Consider the following 21,830-nt stretch of genomic DNA (forward strand, 5'->3'; position numbering starts at 1 on the left):
TCAGGAATATTTAAGAGGCACAGGCATCATCTTTCCAGCCTTCACTGGGAGCTTTTAAAATAAATTAGCTCAGAGCCCACAGAGGAAAAACAACGTCAGCTCTCTCTGTTTCTGCTGCAGCGGAGTGTTCAGCAGGGAGCAGCCCCGGGGACCCCACAGCCCTGCAGCTGGCACACTGAGGCACCTCAGGACAGCACAGAGCACCCTTGGGCCAGCACCCACAGGGCTGGAGCACTAGGAGACCCCCAGGGTAGCTAAATCCAGGGCTAAAAAGGAAAACAAAAGCCACCTGAGAGTGATGAAATATTTTGCTATGGAGAAGATTTGCTGTAAATCATGCTGTGAGAACATGTCTCGCCTGTGATTTATCCAAGCTTCATGTGCAGTGGCACTCTGGCTGCTGGCACCCGACTTCACCTGTTACCAGTTTGTGAAGCACAGACTGAGTCTGAAAGGTTTTTGCTTTACTAGACACAATGTTATTAAAGATTTATCAACAGCACCACGGCAGAAAGTGTTTCCCTGTGACAACAGTGTAAAGTGGCCTGTGTTCCAAAATAGCAAGGGCAGCTCAGGATTCCCCTAAAATGTTCTTTTATGCCAAAGCAATGGGACTGAATTAACTGGAGCAGTGCTGCTGCATAGCTGTCTCATCTCCTGCCTCTGATTTCTTTCTTTCATTTGGCTCTAATAACATCTCTATGCAGTGGGTGACATGAAGATAGAAAATTACCCCCTCTCCTGAATCCTATAATTTTGTAGTTTCATCAGGCTGTTGTTTCACTCATATCCAAACCTTGGTGATGCCCCTGATGCTCTGCTCTGGTCCCTTCACCTGGCACCTGGCACAAGGCTGCTCCTGCAGAGGCAGAGGGTTGGGGCATGCTGCCCAGCACAGGCACCAGCACAAGCACAGCCTCCCACTAAGAGCTGCTCCTCTCCCCAGAGGGCTACAAACCAGTGGGCAAGGGGGGAAGTCCAGTTCCCACTCATCAGGGAGTCAGTCCACAAAAGGGCACAGGATGAAGTTTCTTCTCCTGATGAAGTTATCTCAGAGATGCTCCTCCATGACCACTCAGGCCCTGTTCAACAGAATCCAATGCCAAGCTCTGGCATGGGCTGCCCAGGACAGTGGTGAAGTCACCATTCCTGCAAGTGTTTAAAAAAACATGTGGATATGGCACTTTAGGACATGGTTTAATGGTGAACATGGTGGTGGTTCAGCCTCAATTATATTAAGAGCTCTTTTCCAACCTTAACAATTCTACGATCCCATGATTATCCTGCTACAGCAACAAGTTCCTTTGATGGGATGCTCAACATTGCTCATAGAGGCACCCATGCCAGCAGTTCCCCCTTACCCAAAGGAACAGGCCAGAAACAAAATGAAGTCCCTTTCTGGGTGGCCCAAGTAGCACTTCAAATGAACTGTGTGTCAAAGTCCCTTTACAGCAAGCACCAGTGCACCTCCAAGGCTTCATGGGCAGTGACCCTTGGAACTCCCAAAATGACACAAAAGCAAGGATTCACCCAAAGACACCCAGTCTTTGAATTGATGAGCCCTGTTTAACTCCAGATCCCTAAACAAGCTAAGCAGAAAAACTGCAATTTTGAAATCGGGTGAAAATGTTAAAAATCCTGGTGCAAATACCCAGAAAAATTTAGCCATGAGAGGCAAGAGCCCAGGAGGGGTCAGTCAGCAGCCACAGGAGGGCAACAACCAAGGGGTGCTTCTGCAAGGAAGAGCAGTGCATTAACTACAAGAAAAACAGCAGCATTCTTCTCCCAGATTTTATTTCAATTTAATTGAAAGCTTCACCCCATTAAAAAAAGAAATACAGTAATTTCTAAAGGATGTAATTCAGAGAAATTAATACAGGACACAGGCCCTGTGAAGTGCAGCAAACTGATTCTTGCCAGCACAGCCAAGGCATGGCATAACATGGAGTAACATCTGTGCACACAGAATGGCAGGGAAAAGCATCCACAATGGCACATTTTGATCAAATATGTTTTCAATTTATTACAATATGAGAAAAATAACAACAATTGAAAGAAACAAAAGGAATAACTTTGTCTTGGCAAAGGCACTTGTAACTTCCAATTCCATCCAGCAGCTGTAAAGCAGCCCAGTGCATCCCAGAATGAATCATCACTCCATTCCCACTCCAGCTCATCAGGCACATCATCCTTCACCAAGTCCTTTAAATAGCAGTCTGGCTTTAAAGAGAATTGTGCAAATTCTTTGTAGGATCTATCACTTTGTTTCCCAGCTCTCTGCACACAGACAGTCCCGTACTCAGCCTTAACCATTTCCATGGCTCAGGCCAGTACCTGCTTAGCTCCTGGACAATTCCTGCCTACAGCATGGCAGCCACAGTGTTCACCAGGATGGTCTCCACCCTTGGCATGGAACCACCTACAACCCAGCCAGGACAACTTCCCTGCACAAAGTGTGAACCATGTTTATAAATCAGTACCAGCACAGTTTCAGCAGCAAAGGCCAAGCTGTTCTTGACTTGCCAGGGAAACCAGAATTCTGCAGCTAAACAGCTTCATCCAAGACCCTGCTTGATTTATTCCCAAGTCTGTAACACTGTTTGCCTAAAAGGACCTGACTCCCATGCAGGTGCACATGTGCTTCCTCCAGGAGCTGAAAATGGAATTATCTCTGTCCATATGTGCTGCATAGATGTGCTTGCAGAGAAGCAAGCTTCTGAAAGAAAAATATTCTAAGAATGTCTCCCAGCCTGTGCACATGCCAATTGTATAAGCAGCCTGACATTCATTGTTCATATTAATAACTGGCACTAATGAAAGAACAAATTGTTTTCTATTCTTTGCTGTTAGGTCCTTTAACACTAGGATGAACCTAGACTCACTTTTTCTTCCTCCTTCCAGCTCTAACCCTTGGCATAGCTCATTCTGGATCATTTTTTTCCCTGAGAGATATCCTCATCTCAAGCAACCTCAGGAAGGGAGGAAAATGTAGCCCTAGCCATAGTAAAATTTCCTGTACCATACTGGGAAAGAATTCTTCCCCCAGCCCTGGCACAGGTTGCCCAGAGAAGCTGTTGCTGCCCCATCCCTGGAAGTGTCCTTCCAAAGCTCTCTAGTAGTTTAATATCTTTCTTATATTGTGATGCCCAAACTGCCCCCAGCACTCGAGGTGAGCCTGCCCCAGTGCAGAGCAGAGAGGGACAATCCCCTCCCTGGCCCAACTGGCCATGCTGGGCCTGGTGCCCCCCAGAACAGGGATGCCCCCTCTGGCTGCCAGGGCACTGCTGACTCATATCCAACTTTCCATCCACTAGGATTCCCAGGTCCCTTTGCATGGTGCTGCTCTCTAGCATCTCATTCCCCAGCCTGTCCATACATCCAGGGTTGCACCATCCAAGTGCACAATCTGATACTTTCCCTCGTAGAACTTCACTGAGTTGGTGATTGTTCAGCCCTCCCATGTGTCCAGGTCTCTCTGTAGTCTCCCTTTACTTCACTGGGAAAGGGAAAGCTAAATGAATCTGGAACATTTTCTTGGTAGTCTGAAGTGCTTCAGGTCAGACATTCCACTCCCTGGAACGGCCCATGGGCTGGGAAGCAGCCTGCAACAGCTCCAGGGCATTCAAACCAGGGCCAGCAGCTGTGTCAGACTGGGAACAAGGCAGACTGGGATGAGGCACCAACAGGGAATCAGAAGACACAATGAATACAAGGCACACATCAAGGGAACTGGCACCCATAAACTTTTTACAGGTGCCAGTACACCTGAGCTCAGGCAGTGATTATAAAGGGTCTAGACAAAACAGTTCTGAGATGGAGATCCATTTCTTAGTAAGGGCTTTGAGTGCATGTGTTTAAGTTCTTTTCTTAAACTACTTCTCACAAAAGGAAAGCCAGAGTTTTTCAAACAGTTGTGATCCTTCATTCCAGTATAGAAAACACATACGCAAACATGGTTTCAGACCCATGCTCACTTAAGAGATCATTTTAAAGCTTATAATAAAAATATTTTTTATACAAACAATAAATACTTCAAGCATTTACAAAAATACACGGTCCATTCCCATAAAGAAGGACATTTATAGCTGAAATTTTGAATACATCTGGAGGCAAGGCAATTATTGATTAAGCCAGTTAATAAAATCTTTGGTATGAGTACAGGACATTTTTATCCACTGTTGGCTTCCTTTGGTGTACTGTACAGACAAGCAAAGATACAGCTTTTCCTTAATTTCTTGACATGTCTTCCAAATACAACATACAAATATTTCTAACATGTCTTCCTATGATAATAGGAGAAAAACCCAAGATTCTCCTGGCTCTTCCTATGACTTGCGTTTCTAAAATGGAATGATGAGAGGAAAAAGAGAAAGTGAGCAGTTAGATTTCATTTTATCTAGGAAGCAGCATCTGCAAAAAATAACCAATTAAAAATAACTCTAGAGGAAAGCCCATTTCCTTCAATTTGTAGAAATCAACTGCCAAGAGAGGTAAACAAGGAATCTGTTCAGATTCATTGCTGCAATCTCCTCTTCCTGAGACAGGAAGAGGAGATTGATCAGTTAGGGAAGGGGGCAGCTTCACCCCTGAGCACAGCACTGGATGGTGTGGAGCCAGTATGGACTGTCAGGTGGCAGTTAGAGCTAACACCCAGAGCCAGCAGCATGGGGCAGCTGTAGCTGCTGGAACTCAGCAAATCCAGCCAGCATCCCCCAGCCCTGGCCAGGCTTCCACCAGCTCCCAAGGGGTGTGGGAGCCAGAAGGTTTTGGGCGTGTCCCATGACTGCTGGGAATCATGACCCATTGCTATAGCAACAGGAGTTCACATGACTACTGCATTTAAAAAGTGCCCCTATTGGTGGCATCTTCTGTAGGCAAAATATCCATTATTTATACCTCAGCATGTTTGCTGTGCAATTTGCATCCGGAGCTCATTAATGAATGATGACGCCTTGACCCACCCTGTTAGGGAGCCCTGTCAGATGAGGAGCCCAGCTCGTTCCATCCCTGCTGAGGGAAGGCAGGCAGGAGAAGCCCCTGAGAAGCTCACCTGAGTTACAGCAGTACCAGAAAAGGGCCAGTCCTGCAGCCACGCTGAAACACGCCAGGAAAAACACTGGGCCTACAGAAAATGGCAAGAAAACACATTGAGACAGAGCAGGGCACCAGAAGTTTAGCTCAGCTCACAAATCAACAATTGCTATCAATATGCATAATTAAGCATATTCAAATGAAGCTAACATATTCACAATTCTGTATGTTCTGTAGCTAATGTACTGTGAAGCACATTTATTAGACTGCAATTAATTTTTACTACAGTTGCTCTGCCACCATTCCCTGTTCCCCTCTGCTCACCTACCAGCTACAGACTACGACATTTAAGGAAAAGTTTCCAAACCAAACCTCCTAGAAACTGCCTGCCTGGAATTACACACAGTTTAATGGTGATGGTCAGTACTGATGTTCAATAAAACCTTTCAAATTCACACTTAGCCACTGACAAAACAGCATTAAGATTTATATCTGCTTCTTTATTACGTAACACTCTCTTTGTAGTTACTATCTCACTAGAAACAGAGATACAATTAAACTACACATCTACTTGTAGATACAATTAAGCTACACCTATCAATTTAAGGTCAAGTGTACTGCCTCAACAAATTCCTGGAGCTGACTGCATGGACAAGGACATTGGAGAAACACCAAAGGAGCACAGATTTGGTTGTTCTTTGGCATGTAACCTCCCAAGGAGGGTGGCTAGTGGCCAAACAATCTCTAGTCTGAGGCCAGGTCAGAAAAAAACAACCAAAAAACAAAACAAAACAAACCCAAAAAAACAAACAAACAAAAAAACCCAAAACACCTTCATTTTCTTATTTCCAAACACTTTCTCTGTTCATCCTGTACTGTTATGCTGCAGATAGCATCAGCAATGTGTAAACTCTGAACAGCAATTTGGTTCAATATTCACAGAAACACCACCACCACAGACAAAAATATGCATTGAGTTAAACAGTGTTTCTGTTACTTATTTCAGTTTTTTCTCAGGAAACTGCAAAAAAGGCATAATTCACAGAAGGTGTTTTGAATCTCTCATTATTGTATCTAAATCTCTAAATAAAATACTGAACTTAAATGACACAATAGTTCATTATAAATGGTGAGAATTTTTCATCTTTATTTGAGATCTTCCTTTTCAAAATATCCTACCATGAAAAAAATATTTGTCTCTGTGATCTGGCATTGAACAGAGGAAAGTGAAACTAATTAATATGTTTTCCTAAGGAAAATATATTTAAGCTTTTCCTGCCTTTCCATCATTGCTTTCAAATGACTTGTAGTTAAACTGAGAGCTTAAAAAAAATGAAAAAAATTGAAAGCCAGATCAAAAAGTTATTGATGGCTTTATGCAAAATGAATAGACCTTACTGTTCAGGCATTGAAGAAATCACAGGAAATTAAGAGTTTAGCTGTAATAGTGTAAGTAATACCATTGTAAATATTGATTAAACTCTACAGTCTCTTCAATTTCCTGGCACTGGTTTACTCGACAGTAACTCAGAACATTTTCCTCCATTAGTTCTACTTAACTTGTGACAGTAAACACATCATAAGCCAAAGTAGTTGCTATATACAGCGCAAATTACATGATATAATAAATTGCATCATAATCTGCAAAGCCATTCCATCCGGTGACACTGTATGATTTATTTACCCCTGTCATTTAGCATATATTGCTCCTTGTCAGTGTCTATCTCTGTGGGATCTGGGGTTTCTAGAAATAAAAGCAATACATGAAAAGTTAGTACTCAGCTCAAGCAAACAAACAAACATAATCAGCACATGCAAAATGGTGCAAAACACCGTATTTCAGAAAAATATCCAATATTGACATAAAGTATTAACCCCTCCAATGGTAAACCATTGCTAGAGTTAAAGTTGGACTGACCAAAAGACACAGGCATAGAGTCATCTGAATGCAACTACAAATAGCTGCAGTCCCACCTCTGATCAGCTTAAGCACTGACCACATAAATAACATTACACTTTTTTCCTAAGTTAGGAAAGCAGGAGATAATCCTTCACAATACCAGCAGTTTTCATTGTAATACATAGAAACTCTTTGTTAACAGATGCACTAATATCAAAACATCTCTATAATTTAATGTATCACCATCCTTTGTTTTTGAGCAAATCTCCGGGAATTGATGTATTTAGCAGGTAAAGCACATAGAAAGAACTTCTTGGTGTAGATTATTTACTAAATGCAGGTCTCAGCTGAAGGCATTCTTTAAAACTCTGTAGGTTCTACATGTTAACATTTGGCACAAGTAATTTCAGCCTCTATCTTTCTGCAAATTCTAGTAGAAAAGGAGGCTGGCCATAGGACAAGGTGTTCAGTAGTTTCCAGTCTGTGCAGAAAGACCCTTTCAGAGCTGCCTTTGCCACACAGATGTGGAGATTATGCTGTCTGCAGAAGGGGGATGCACAGCTGTCACCAGACATGGCAGAAGAGTGACTTTTCCTAACACATCACTGATCTGCAACACTGTTTTAGCCAAAGCTCTTTGTTGTCATGCAATCACAGAATCATAAAGGTTGGAAAAGACCTCTATGATCACCAAGTCCAACTGTCAAAGGGCTAGGAGGGTTAAAAAAGGAAAGGAAAAAAATTAAGAGTTCTGAATCTGGCTGTCAATAGGGAAGAATTTAAGACTGATTGGTTTCAACTGCTCTCCTTCTCTCACATGACACCAGGATGTAGGAGAGGTGCCTCGAAAACTGCCCAGTCCACCCAGACAGCGACAGGGGAACATCCATCTCCCCTGCTAAGGATATCCCTCTCTGTGGGGGGACAGGGCATGGCCCTGGAGCAGGACAGAAGCATCTGGTGCCCTTTGCTGTGAAGCCTGAGAGTCACCAGAGCAGCAAGGACTGCTGCAAAGCTCCCATAAGCTTGGTGTGCCCCTCGCAGCCTCACCCAGCCTGCCCCTTTGAGGAGCTGATGTCCTTCCTAGAAATTCCAACTAGGAATCCTCACACTGCACAGGAGAGCACAGACAAATCTCTGCCACTTCTATCACTGCATGGGGCTGATCCAAGCCTTTATCCTTTAAGACTATGTCAGCATGGAGAGAAATAAAAACATTTTCTGAGTCCCTTGGAAACACCCATTTGCTTCAACAGCTCTGAGGCTGCCCATACCATGTGCCTTACCTCCCCTCTAGTGGAATGTTCAGACATTACCAGACACTTCATTGGCAATTTACACTTCAGGCAAAGAAATTTTGTTCTAGCATGAATTTTAAAGATGTCATAAAAATGAAAAAGAAATATTTGAAAGGATTTCCTCTGCTGAAAAAAATCTTTACATGCAGCATGCATACATATGTCATATGTATAGCTGCATGTAATCTATTACAGAACTACAGAGTTCATCCATGAACCATCGATGGTTCATCTATGTCCTCATTGATAATTTCTCCAGCTGTTTGTAATGCTGCTTGTTTCAGCTCAGCCTGCATTTAGAAGAAAAGCCCCATGTTAGTGATTCTCCTTGTTCTTCATATTTACAAATTCTAGTGGCAGTTCTGTAAATGCTTTGTGCTAAATTTAACAACTACTGCTAAGAGCACTATAGAATGATAGCATGGTTTGTGTTGGAAGGGACCCTGAAAACCACCCAGTTCCAACCAACCTCCTGCCATGAGCAGGGACACCTCTGCTGACCAGAGTGCTCAGGACCCCATAGATTTTGGCCCGTAACACCCCTTAAGCACTTCCAAGAAGTAAAATTCGAGTAACAAATTCTGTGTGTTGGAAGTCTGAAGGATAATGCCTTTGATATTGAAAATGTCCAAGTTCATTTAAATGAAAAGTTACTCCTCATATTGACAGAAGGAGCTTTTCCTGAAGCATAAAGGTGTTTGCAGTTTCAGCTTAAAAAGCTGCACAGATGTTTCTTAACCATTCAATCCAGAATGCAGACATTTGTTTTAATTACAGAACTCTAAGAAGCAGCAAGCATATTAACACAATCATCTAAATATTTATTTCTTAGGTCAACAGAAAGAAACTGCCGAATCTCAGCACACAGTAAAGTTTTAACTCAGTTCTTTAAATTATCCTTATCCTTCTGAGGATGGTAACATAAAAGAGTGTACCAAGATAACAGAGAATTTAATGACTTTTCATGTTTACTGAAGTCAGCAGTTTGCAGCAGCAGCAGCAAAACTGTTTTTGGGTGCCACAAGGAGCTGTATGTTTAACGTGAAGCACTTCTAGCACAGGTATTAGCTATGCAGAGTCTGAACATGAGAAACCCTCACCCTGCCTACTCATGGCTACCTGAGGAAAGCGCAGAGTCACCACATAAGTCATGTGCAAGGATGAGCACATTTCTGCTCTAGCTAAAGGTGAAAACATCCCACAGACCCTATGCAAGTCTCCTTGTAAAGATACATTTTCAAAAATGGCTTGTGGAATATGCTATTGAACATTTAAAAAGCTTTAACTCTTAAACATCAAAACAGTCTTAAAATTTTTCTTCTTAGTGATTACACCAAGACTTCTCAAACTGCTCTTAATTCATAAAGGCTGTCTGCTAACTGCTAGTCAGCCTGGTAGAAAAACTTGTTTCTTGACCTCTACCAAAATAAAAATGATAGATCCAAGACAATTTGATTGAAGAGCCTGTTCTCCAAAGTGCCCAACTTCTGCAAGGTGAACATCAGATCAAAGCATTGCCTTCAAGTTGCTGCGAGGCTCAGTCAGTTGGGACTGGGGCTCATCTGAGATTCTGAGGCAGGATGGGCCCAGACTTCTCTAGTTCAAAAGGGTTCATGTATGGAAATGGGATAACTCTGCAGCCTCCCCATGCAGGCAAGAAAATGGTCCTCCACCAGTTTGTGCAGGGTAGATAGAAATGACTTCTTTCAAAATGAAAGACAAAATTAAGGAAATTACAATTTTACATTACAAAATCCCCTTACAGCTTTTGGAAAACTCAAGTCAGAAGGAATTAAGGTACACCCCAAAAATTATTTAAGTAACTTCTTTATTTGTATTATTTATAATCTGTTTAGGTTGTTTAAATGACCTACACTACATCTGAAATTAGGTTTTGTAATACACTGGTGAGGAAATCCACAACTCAATCAACTTACAAGTCAACTTACTCAAGATTTTCCTGCTTGGCAGGTCATTATACAGCTGTTCAGCATTGATCTGCAGAGCCCTGTAAAACTCCTGACAGTGTCTGTCTCCTTTCTTTTGGAGGTGTTTTAACAGATCTGAAAGCCTGGTATGGAGTGATGCCTTTGGGTTCCTGAACTGCAAGAGAAAAGTGCTCATCAGACAAGAGATTAAAACAGAAGACAGATGAAAAGATCAATTTTACATCACTATGCCAGTTATGTAGCTTCTTTATAGAGCTTCTTTGATATTTACTAAAAGAATGGGCCAAAAAGTGAAACCTAAAAGGGACATTCATGCAGTGCACAGCCCTGAGCTCCATGTGGTCAGCAGAGTCTGATGAAGAGCATATTGTCTCTGCCTCTCCTCCTTTTTTCTATCCCAGTCAAGTGAAAACACTCTGCATTTGACATCTTCCCTGCATCCAAGCTGCGATGGTACTTGCTATTGTACAGTTTAATTCTGGCAGCTGTAGATAGAATATTTCAGCAAATCTTATAATTTGAAATAAAGTTTGATTTTTTCAAGTTTGCCCTTAGCTGCCTAGTAAGGATCCCCTAAAAGGCACTTTATACTGCTTATCCTAGTCCCAGTACTGGAGTGTTCATCATCCCAAGATTTCATATTTCATGGTTTTTTATTGTTTCCAGCCAATTAACTGCTGTACACCCACTTCAACAGGCACAAATTCCCATTACTCAGGTTGGCAAACAGTTGCAGTGGGAAATACATTTTTTCTGTAGTGCTAAATGTGATGAGTATTAGCAGACCTTACAAAGAGAAGGAAAATGCATCTCTAGCTTTACACTTCAAACCATTCTCAGTTTATTTCAAAAAAAATCCAAAGCCATTCTCAGCAAAACACCATATTTCATAGCAGCACAGTGGAAAACCTTTGAGGCAAACTGAGTTGGGAACAATTGCTGCTTGAGGGGGACAAGAATGCCACAGATTTTACACAATACTCCTTATTCTGACAAAATTCCCACAGGGTCTTCCAGATACAGCTGAGATTATAAGCTTCCTAAACATTCAATAGAGTTGACACAAACTTGCCTGAATCTATTAAAAAGCAGTTCATTTCTGCCTAAGTGCAGAAGTCACAAATCATGTTTCAGATTCTTTATGGGTTTATTTTGAAACTCTTGATGGAAGTGGCAAGACTGGCTCAGTAAATGATCTAGCTCTGCTCTACACCACAAAACACTATTTGTCTCCATGAAGTTTGATTCTGGTAGAATTGGACCTATTTTTCCTCACGTTCAAATACTGATATACCAAAACTCTTTGCAGACATGAAGCCAGTAGACGGTAAGTACAAACTATTGTAAGTAGTATTGTGGAAGCTCTTAGCTGACTTTAATTTTGTCTCCACACAAGATTAGAAGCTTTTTCTCCCTAGAAAGAGCTACTCATTTTTGAAAGGTTCACATCAGGGAGGGTGGCCTTCCTCCATACATGGTGGCACCACTGCAAGATATTATTAACTCCACCCACTTCCCACAGCTCCACGCTTACTAATGGGACTAAAACCCCCCACTTCTCTACCAATACTTAAAATTATTAATTCGTTACCAAAACTGATTGAGCTAATATAGATGATTTTGTGGGCAGAGATGGATGCAGCACAGATCATCTTGTGTGCCACTCCACAGCACCTCGTGGGAGGAGACAGGCATGTCAGGCATGTGGTCACAGGATGGGTGCCCTCCTGCCCAGGGACTGGCTGCGTGACTGTGTGCCCCTGATCATAGCAGGGACCGTGGCATTAAACTGCTGCTGAAGAGAGCATTCTCTCCCACGACCACTTGGCACAGGGAACGTGCCAGCCCTGTGACTGCTCCTCTTACATGAGATGCCAGACATAAGTGGTCAGCAAGCAGGAGGTGAGGCAGGCTGGCTGCATGTGGCACCAAGAGTTGTGTCAGGAAGAGGGCAGCTGGGGTAGTGACCCGCAGAAGCAATACAGCAGTCAGAGACACAGCAAAACTCCTCAAATTACCTTTTCTGCTTCTTCATTGGTAAGAATTTGGGGATAGACTCTGTTGAGCTGAAGAACTATTTTATCAACCACTTGCTCATTCAGTCGGCTAGTGCTTGTAAGGAAATACATGTCATGCTGCAGCCGATGACAATACGACTGATCTAAAGATAAAATAACACAGAAGAAACCAATGCAATTAATTAATAAGCCAATTTTAAATTCCATACATTTCATTTCACTACCAGTGATTAAATAGCTAAAATAAAATTATCACCACCACCTAATATTAGCAAGCTGAACTATCTGTTAGGGAAACATAACACTGCCATGTGCTTTCAAAGACTCATCCATTTGAAATTACCCAAATCAGAACTTCTGGCTGGTCACTCCTACTGCCTCTCTCCTTCCAAAGGGAGAAGGCTATAAATCATTTAGAAGTCAAGCTCTGAAGGATATTTAATCAAACACAGCCTTAAAGTTAATGAATTACTGCAGATAAATACTCTATCACTTATGAAATCAGACTATGACATTTAAGGCACCTGCAAGATGCTACTCCCATCCAATGGGACGCTGTCATTCTGCTCTTGGAAATAATAAGGCTCATAAAAAAACTTATCATACATGACCATAAGGTGCCAGACTGTCTCTGCTAGAGCACCTGCAGAAAAAAACATCAGGGACACCCTTTCTTAAGTTCTTCAAACAGGGAGTTTGTCAGACACAATTCCCAACAGAGGAAGGGATATGCCAGACCCTGGCAGCAGCCAGAACGCTGGACAAACCCATATAAAGCACTCTGCTTTATATGCCTGTGCTGAGGTGTGTGGCTCCTGAAAGCTGTCACTAGCGCCACTGGCACAACACAAACTAGAACTTTCAAGTTACATTGGTTGCTAAAAACCCCTTTGTAATTTTGTTTCTGCTTAACTATTTTTAGCATAAAACCCTCATGTTGCTTTCTGTACAAGAAACATCAAACAGGATTTTTTCACCATCCCCTGCCTACATTTCTTCATGATCTACATTCACTGCCTTTCTGGATAAAGCCACAGGGCCTTAAGGAGTTGCACTGCCACTTCATATTTATCACAGTAAATTAATAAATACAGCTGCATTGCAAATTTATAGGCCGAGATCAGCCCTTCCCTGCCCCGCTGCAACATGCAAGCACTCTCATCCACACCCAGGCCCTGGGAGCTTCCAATCACCTTTAGTCAGGCAGGTACACACTCCCAATTAATAAGTCCAACAATATTTACATAAGGACTCTGGACACTGTCTCTGACATCACTGTATCTTTATTATGGTTTCATCTTTGGTTTGTTTTCCCCTTAAAAGCCGTCTTAAGTTTATCAAGCAAACAAACAGGATCATTAAGGAGATAAATTTAAATACAACAGACATGAAAACCAGTGCAGCCCTCTGATGTTCTCTTGAACTTGCAAACATCCATTCCAGAAAGCTCAGTAGCATCTGCTGTGCAGTGCAAACACGAGTTGCTACTTCCTGTAAAATTCCTGGGTGATTTTCATAAATATACAGAAAAGCTGGCAACTAAAACCTGGATGGTTTGGATCTGATGATCAAACCATTTGTACGTGTCCGTAAGAACTCCTTTCAGAAGCATTTCAGGAAAGAGGAAAAAGACTCTCTCAACAAAATGTTAGCTTAACACTAATTTAGTTTTGCCTCTTCCCTTTCAAGATCACAAGAAAGGAATGGCAAGGATTTAAGAAGACTGGCTGCAGAGAAATGGTCTTGAGAAGATCAGATGGCACTGGTTACCAAATGCACCCATGAAGAGCAACTGGTCTGTTCCTCTGGGCTGAAAGGATGACAGAGAGGTGAAAAACAAGATGCCACCCTCCTCTGCTACTGTCGCCCACTGCCACGTGCTACTGGCAAGTTACCAGAAGTCAAGGGACTCTGACAGCAAGTCAAGAGAATCACAGAATCATTTAGGCTGGAAAACAACCTTAAGACTTTTGAGTCCAACCATTAATCCAGCATCATCACCATGTTCAGCACTAAACCATGGAGTCATGGAGTGTCACATCCATATGTTTCTTGAACATTTCCAGGGACGATGACTCCACCACTGCCCCGGGCAGCCCGTACCAGGCATGGGCAACCCATACCAGGCCTGGGCAATCCTTTCAATGAACGAATTTTCCTTAATATCCAACCTAAACCTCCCCGTGTGCAACCTGAGACTGTTACCTCTCATCCTGTCACTTGGTGCTTGGGAAGAGACTGACACCCACCTGGCTACACCCACCCATCAGGGAATTGTAGACTTCAACAACTGCAGTGAGCAAAATATTAAAAAGCATTTGATACTAGAGTGCGACATTAGGTTACACACAGTCTCAATCCTCCAAGCTCCAAAAGACGGCTAAAACAACCGGAGTCACCAGGAAAACTAACCTGTGTGCTCCCCAGGTGTAGAGGCACAGTACCAGCGAGCTGGATGGAGGCTAGGAGTAAACAGCAGACTTCGCTGCCACACAACAGGCAGCCAGTGTGCCAGGGTGTGAAACGTGGCACTGCCCGGCTACACCGGACACGCCAGGCTGGGGCTCCGCACGCCCCTGCTGCCTCGAGCCCCGCGCCCGGCCCCGCCCCGCCCGCCGTCCCACGGCCCGCCCGTGCGAGGCCCAGCAGCGCTGCCCGGGCCGGGCCGGGCCGGCCCATGCCCCGGGGCGGTCAGCCCGACCCACGGCCGGGCCGCGGCCGCGCACCGAACCGCCGGGGCCACCGCGCTGGCGGGACCGCTTCGGGGCGCGGGGACACCGCGACATCGGCGCTGCGGCCCCGGAGGCTCCGGCCGGGCCTGGGAGCGCAGCGGCGCTCACCAATCCGCCGAGAATCCCCGGACCCTGCACTCACCGGCCATGGCAGCCCCGGCCCCGCCCGGCCCGCGGGCTGCGGCCTTCGGACGGCGGCCTTCGGCCTTCCTGCCAGGCCGGGACGGGGCGGGGCGGGGCGGGGTGGGGCGGCCCGCGCAGGGCACCGCCTCCCGGGCCCGGAGGCGGCGGGGGAAGCGCGGAGCGGGGGAAGCGGAGCGCAGGGCTGGGGGCAGCCGGGGCGGTACTGGGGCGGTACCGGGGCAGGTCCCCCCTGAGCGCCCCCGTAGGCCACACCGGCGTTCCCATCGCCTTGACCTCCGAGGTAAAACATTTCTTCAAACGTCTGTGCTCACCAGCCCGTCCCGTGTAGAAGCATGAATTTACACTTGCACAGCCACAAGTTTTTAAACAATTAATGCATGATTGGTAAAGCCGCGATTTCCTTTTCCAGAAGAAATTACAGTGTCCAAAATACCATGTCTACATCTTCACAACATCCATGTAGAATTTATATTTTCCTTGTGCTGCAGCACAACACGCATTTAAGTGCAGCTGGACACGTAAGGTACATTGGGCAGGTAGTGACTCAAGCCCAAGGAGCAGGGACAATTTCTCTCATAGAAAGAGTTTCAGTGAAGCATGTAATTAGTTGGGATAGTTAACTTTGTGAGTGAAAAAGTACAAGCAAATCTGTGGATGTAAAACCTGCTATTTGTCCCAAATTTCATCAACAATTAATTACCTAGCAAGGAATGGAAGAGAATATGCCTTGCTAGGGATAAATGCTGCAGAGGATTGAAGCATTGTCAATTGCTGTGACATTCACGGTGCATATCCTTGAGAAGATTAGTAGAGTATATACATCCTGAGTTTATCCTATTTACCCTCCGGAATCCAGATCTTCCTAACAGCATGAAAATGCATTTTAAAATTATTATTATTATTATTATTATTATTATTATTATTATTATTATTGCACATGGAGACCTTGATCACACCTGCATTGGTGTGATTTTTGGCAATGTATTTAAGTAAAGAAACAGAAATCTTGTGAAAAGTAACTTGGAATTTTGTAATTCCTTTTGTGATATATTTTAACATCATTTTGGATGGGGCTCAGCTACCTGGCACAGTGGAAAGCGCCCCTCCCCCTGGCAGGGGTTTGGAACAAAATTATCTTTAAGGTCCCTTCCAATCCAAACCATTCTTGTATTCTACAATTCACTTCCATATGCATATTAAAACATTACAGCAAGAGGGGTTGCCTAATACTAAGAAGCAGTGGGAGAATGTCATGCTGAGGATTTGTTTTTATGACCCCTTTATACCTCTGTGAATTCACTGCATTTTGTGCTCTACTAAAAAGTTTCCCTGGAAGCTTTTAGAAATTTTGGAAGTTTTAAATTTAAAAGCTTTTAGAACTTTTGAAACTACTAGAATCTAAACCACTAAACAGAAAACCTGGTCATCTTAGTGCGATATAGACTGAAATCTCTAATATAAATCTAAATGTTTTTCAGCACACAGTGATTCAAAGCACAGTGAGTGAAGTGGAAACGAAAATCAATCCCTCAGGAATGCTGCGATATACAGTGCCACACTGCCTGGAGATATTTTTGTCCTGCAAACTCAGATAAATACACAAGAAGCAGAGGTTAAACATATCTCCTCCTCATGCCGGTGGCACGCAAGACCTCTGCAGCAGGATCGCTGTCAGGTTCGCTTTGCACAGACAGATCCTGGCGGAGCCACACGTCCACAGCAGAGGCCGCCGCCGTGCCCGTGCTCCTAGGGAGGGAAGGACCAGGCTGGGGCTGGTCCCGAACGCCCTCCCATGGTGACAGTCACAACCCGTGACAGCCACAGCGCGCAGCCGGGTGGGGAAGCCGCATCGCGTCCCTCACCCCGCTGCGGAGAGAGCGGCACGCCGCGAACCCCCGCTGCCTGACAGAGCCCAGTGCCCTTCCAAAACTCTAATTCATTTCAGAGTTCTGCCTCCGCATTTAGTGGCCATGCGAAGTGACCTGCACAACGTTTCTTTTCCCAGCAGACTGATTTCCTGCTTAGCTAATCTCAAAAGCCAGTACTGTTTCCCCCCGCTAAAGCGACCGATTTGTTTATTTAAGTGAACTATTTTACTTACTAAATAACACCCTTGTCCTGGCAACATTATCATGTAGTGTTTTATCTGTTAACTGTTGGATCACAATACGCTTTGTTGTTTTCCCACTGCCAGAGGACTGAATCTCTTTAGCAACAAATTAAATCTAGATAGCGCAAGCAGTTCCTCTAACAGTCTTTCTTTGTGCTTAAGAAAATACAATCAAGTATTTCTTAACAAGGTCAGATAGCGCACTAGGCTCCCTTCAGTAAGTTTCAGTCAATAATTTACAAAAAAAAAAAAGCTCTAAGAAGGGGGAAAAACGTGAAGGCAGTGACGGGTTGGCCACTCCCGTCAGAGCCACTGCCCCTCTGTCTCTGAACTCCTGTTCCCACAGATTTGCACCTTTCAGACCCTTGTTTTGCCCAAATTCCTCGCTACAAATGTGCACTTACAGCTTCTGTAGAACATCATCCATCGGTTTTAGGGTGGGTGTGTGCCGTGCCCGGCACACGTCCCACGCGGGGCGGCCGCAGTGCAATTCTCCTTGATGGGATAAGCGGAGGTCACGGGCAACTGGGAGAAGCGAAAGTAAAAGAGGGAGGGAGCGAGTCCAGTTGTGACAGCCGGCAGAGCTCCGCCGGGAGCGATGGGCGGCTGCTCCTCTGTCCCTCGGAGTCAGCAGCAATTTGCTGATGATTTTAGGGGACGTATAATTAGCTCTGAAAACCAAGATGTTTGTTTGCTCAGAGTTATGAAGGCTTTTTGTGTGTATGCTAATAATTTCTAGAGTTGCTTTGCATATAAAATGGGATATTTTCCAATCTTATTTATATAGTCAGAGTATGATTATTGGTATGATTACTTTGTTGGCTAGAAGGAGATGAAGAAAAGAATTATCTGACTCCAAACACAAAAGCAGAAGCTGTGCTGCAAATTCCCAGCTCTTTATTCCTAACCAGTTAAGCCAAACCGTGAAATGGGAACAGAACTGACTTGGATGAAACTTCCCCCAGAGGGTGCTGGGCACTGCCCAGGCTCCCCAGGGAATGGGCATGGCTCCGAGGCTGCCAGAGCTCCAGGAGTGTTTGGACAGTGCTCCTAGGGATGCCTAGGGTGGGATTGTTGGGGTGTCTGGAAGGGCCAGGGGTTGGACTGGATGATCCCTCAGGGTCCATTTAAGCTCAGGATATTCTATGATAGCCTGGAGCATCCACAGGTCTGGAAACCCCTGGTCAGTTTTAACTTCCTGTATATTCACCTTGTACCTGGTGAATTACACACCCCTGGTTCTGCTCTATGCTACCCTATCATTGGAAATTTTAACAGCGTAAGTAAAACAAGAAGATGATGCAGATAATGAAAAAATTGTGTATCTCATTCCTGGCACAAGAGAATAATGGGCATGTAGAAAAAGTGTATACTGATCACACATAGTCCTGGTAAATACTGCACAGATTCTGGAGAATGAACAACCAGCTTCACAAACATGTTCAATACTGCACTTGGCTCCTTATCTAAAGCACAAATCAAATTGTACCCATGAAAAAAATACTCAGCTAATTATTTTTACAAAAAAACCAAAAAATTGAATTCTTTGAAGATAGGAAGCAAATAAAGTTGTTAGAGCATCCTCCTCTTAAAATAGGTGTGTAAATAAACAGTTGACAGATTTGGCAAACTGACATTCTGCAGAGCTTTGGGAAGGGAACAAAGCCACTTCGGGTACACATCTTCACATGGAAGTCATCCCTGTGCCAGCTCTGGGCCTCATCTGACCCCCACAGCCAGGAATGAATGAGAGGATGGTGTGCAGCCTGTGTGAAGTAAAGCCCTGGGCATGGGTTAGTGTAGGTCCCTTAGAGTTCTTGGGTCATCCTTGATGGAGAGCTGCTGCAGTGTGATGGTCTGCTCAGATGGGTGGATGCCTTTATCTTTTGTAAAAGGGATTTTGGGGATTTTAGTTATAGTCATAGTCTTGTTTATGTTTTCCTCTTTAGTTAAATGTTTACAGAAATCCATAGGAGAGGCCTTTTTAATAAATAAAGGGGAATTGTGGAGGCCTGTGGACCTGCTAGGGGACTTCCTGCACCTATGCCCTGGAAGAATGTCCACTGGACTTCAACCTCTCCCATGGACTCCTGTGACATGCTGTCAGTCAACCTCAGTGCCACACCCCCTGTTGGCCCATTGGCTGTTCAACTGCCTGTTAACCATATGTGGTTAACAGGTTCTAGCAGTTTCTTTGTTCTTTGTACCCTCGTTTGTCTGTACCCCTGTCTGTTTACGCTTGTGTTTCCCTTTTGGTCACTGTAATCTTCTTCCCCGCTCACACTGTCAGGTAATTGTTGCAGCAGGGGCAGATGCTTGTTGCTGTTGGCTCTGCCCCTTTGTAACAGTAGGTGGTCCTGGACCCTCTACATCTCCCTGTGTTTGTCCCTGGACCCTTTCAGAGTGTAGGTGAAATAAGCTACCACTGGAAACCTATACAAAGAACCTTCCTGCCTCCGCTGTCTCACATAAGCAGCTGCTGCGTGTGAGTGTGGTATTTGCTGTGTGCTTGGTGGAGCGCTTACTCGTGGGGGCACTTCAGGAAGGTTTCAGCAACCAACCATCTGCCCGTGCTGCAACAGGTTAGAGGCCACTGCAGATTCCAGCTCATAGATACAGCTTAAGTCCTGTGGGAAAGACCTCTGTGAGCAGTGTGCAAGTCATCAGTTTTACAAAATGCACAAGGAAATGCAAGTGTTCTGTAGCAGAAATAGGAGCTTGAATCCAGCTGGAATCACTGGCCAGCAAACATTTAAGGGTTATAAGGTTTTAAATGTCTATTTTAGAGTCTCAGTTGTTTTTGTCTCCTTCCTGCACAGCACTTACTTCCCTTCTGACAATAAATTATATTTGCACGAGCAATAAAGCTAACTCCAGGGGGTGCAGCCATCAGAACTAAGCACAGTCCCAGAGGAAGCCAAGCCACAAATCTTTCACAAACAGTTTGGGTGTTGCTTCCTTATCTTGGTGTAACTTTGCTGCCTCTTGCATTAGCTGCCCAAATAAATGACAGTCATTTAGCTCTGGCACAGGGACAGTGAATTTACCTGCCTTCTGGGGTGCTTCCCATGGCTGCCAGCATCCTTGGCAGCTCAAGGGTGCACTTTTTGTCCCATCCAACATTACTCAGCTTCTCCTCATGCAGAACAGGAGAGAGGCTGTCTCCTCACACAAAGTGTTGACCCAAACATCCCAACAGGGAATTTATTTCACTTGCAGTCATATTATTGCATTTTAAAGCCAAATAATGAAATTAAAACACTAGAACTAAATAATGGAATTCTGTGAGCATAATCATAGAGATGGAAAGAGGAAGGAAATTCAAAAGAGCTACAGAGAGGCAGGATCAAGGATATCTTGGCCACCCTTCACATGTGTACCTTAAGCATAATATTGCCAGTAGGGCAGAACACCTCCCTCCCATGCCTATAACTCTTTTTAATCCTAGGCTGAGCTGTATCTTCTTTGTGAAGGACTTGTTTAACCATTTGCTCTACACTTCAGGGGATCAGAGAAAGCCTCCCATTCTGGTACTTTTGAGGTTCTCTTCTCTCCCCTTATTAAATTTGCCCTTTTCCATTTTCTAAGGGCCAGGCCCTCACCACCCTCTCAGACAAGAATTTCTTTCCTGTATCTCATCTAACCTTCTGGCAGTGGGGAACCATTCCCCTTTGTCCTCAGTTCCTCTCCAGCTCTCCTGGAGCCCCTTTAGGCCCTGGAAGAGGCTCTGAGGTGGCCCTGGAGCCTTCTCCTCTCCAGGTGAGCACCCCCAGCTCTCCTAGCCTGGCTTCAGAGCAGAGGGGCTCCAGCCCTTGGAGCAGCTCCTGGGCCTCCTCTGGACTCTCTCCAGCACCTCCATGTCCTTCCTATGCTGGGGCCCCAGAGCTGGACACAGAGCTTCGGATGAGATCCTAGCAGAGCAGAAGGACAGAACCATCTCCCTTGAACTGCTGCCCACACTGCTGGGTAGAGAAGCTGTCTGGGTCTGACAGGCAACTGAAAACTGCAGGCAGAATAGTTCACAGCACAACTATATCGTGATAAACACTAGCTAGTACTAATTGGATGAATTGAGAATGTAATTGGGTGGAGTGATGGGAAGTGCATCCATTCTCCTTTTTGCAGTGCATAGTGAGAAGTGTGTTGCAGGATGCACCTTGGTGCAACCTACAGTAGAACTGAGCTTATTAGAAACAAGAAAAAAGTCTTTTGCTGCAACTTTCATCTTACTGAGTTTCAAGCACGTGTTTTTGATCTCTGCAGAGTATGGCCAGGATAGAAGAGGGCATTTGCCAGCAAGCTACAGTAATTTGAATTTCAAAACTGAAGCTTCAGAACTGCAGGTTGTGAGATGATACCTGATTCATACCAAGGGAATATACCATAAAACAATTACTGCAGCCTGCTATAAGGTCATGTTTCTACCCACGAGAGAGATGTGATGATACCCATTAAACAGACGGCTGATGACAGTATTAAGTAAGGCTTCAACTGGAACAAAAAGAACTATAAGTAGTATATACATCTATTTGCATATAAACAGTAGAAAAAGCACTGTATCTGTTACTTAACTATTCAAAAAAGACAAAAGAAGAAAAAAACCCACCTTTTTTCCCCACATGATGTACAGATGAACAACAGGAAAAGA

The 21,830-nt window shown here is 44.3% G+C and overlaps 1 protein-coding gene across 4 annotated transcripts; it reads right to left on the reverse strand.

Moving 5' to 3' along the window:
* Positions 1 to 971: 971 nt before the first annotated feature.
* CARD19 (caspase recruitment domain family member 19) lies at positions 972 to 17,678 on the reverse strand. Of its 4 annotated transcripts, none has more exons than XM_066558073.1 (6): positions 17,587 to 17,678; positions 12,197 to 12,339; positions 10,179 to 10,332; positions 6,716 to 6,775; positions 5,051 to 5,122; positions 972 to 1,149 (listed from the first exon to the last, which is right to left on the reverse strand). In XM_066558073.1, the coding sequence occupies exons 1-6, from the start codon at positions 17,603 to 17,605 to the stop codon at positions 1,076 to 1,078; spliced, it is 522 nt and encodes a 173-aa protein (XP_066414170.1). In that variant the 5' UTR covers positions 17,606 to 17,678; the 3' UTR covers positions 972 to 1,075. The 4 variants fall into 4 exon arrangements, with proteins under 4 accessions (XP_066414170.1, XP_066414168.1, XP_066414169.1 ...); XM_066558071.1 differs by lacking the exon at positions 972 to 1,149 and adding an exon at positions 1,778 to 4,340; XM_066558072.1 differs by lacking the exons at positions 972 to 1,149; positions 17,587 to 17,678 and adding exons at positions 1,778 to 4,340; positions 15,071 to 15,163.
* Positions 17,679 to 21,830: the final 4,152 nt, after the last annotated feature.

The sequence above is a fragment of the Molothrus aeneus genome, chromosome 12 (assembly GCF_037042795.1).
Source record: "Molothrus aeneus isolate 106 chromosome 12, BPBGC_Maene_1.0, whole genome shotgun sequence".
Taxonomy (NCBI): Eukaryota; Metazoa; Chordata; class Aves; order Passeriformes; family Icteridae; genus Molothrus; species Molothrus aeneus.

What these genes read in the sequence shown, in the direction of transcription:
- CARD19 (XM_066558071.1), bottom strand. An exon ending in CCAATGAAGAAGCAGAAAAG is followed by an intron (nt 10,333 to 12,196) that starts GTAATTTGAGGA and finishes TTTCTCTTGCAG; the next exon opens with TTCAGGAACCCAAAGGCATC. An exon ending in ATATATGCTAAATGACAGGG is followed by an intron (nt 5,123 to 6,715) that starts GTAAATAAATCA and finishes CATTTTCTGTAG; the next exon opens with GCCCAGTGTTTTTCCTGGCG.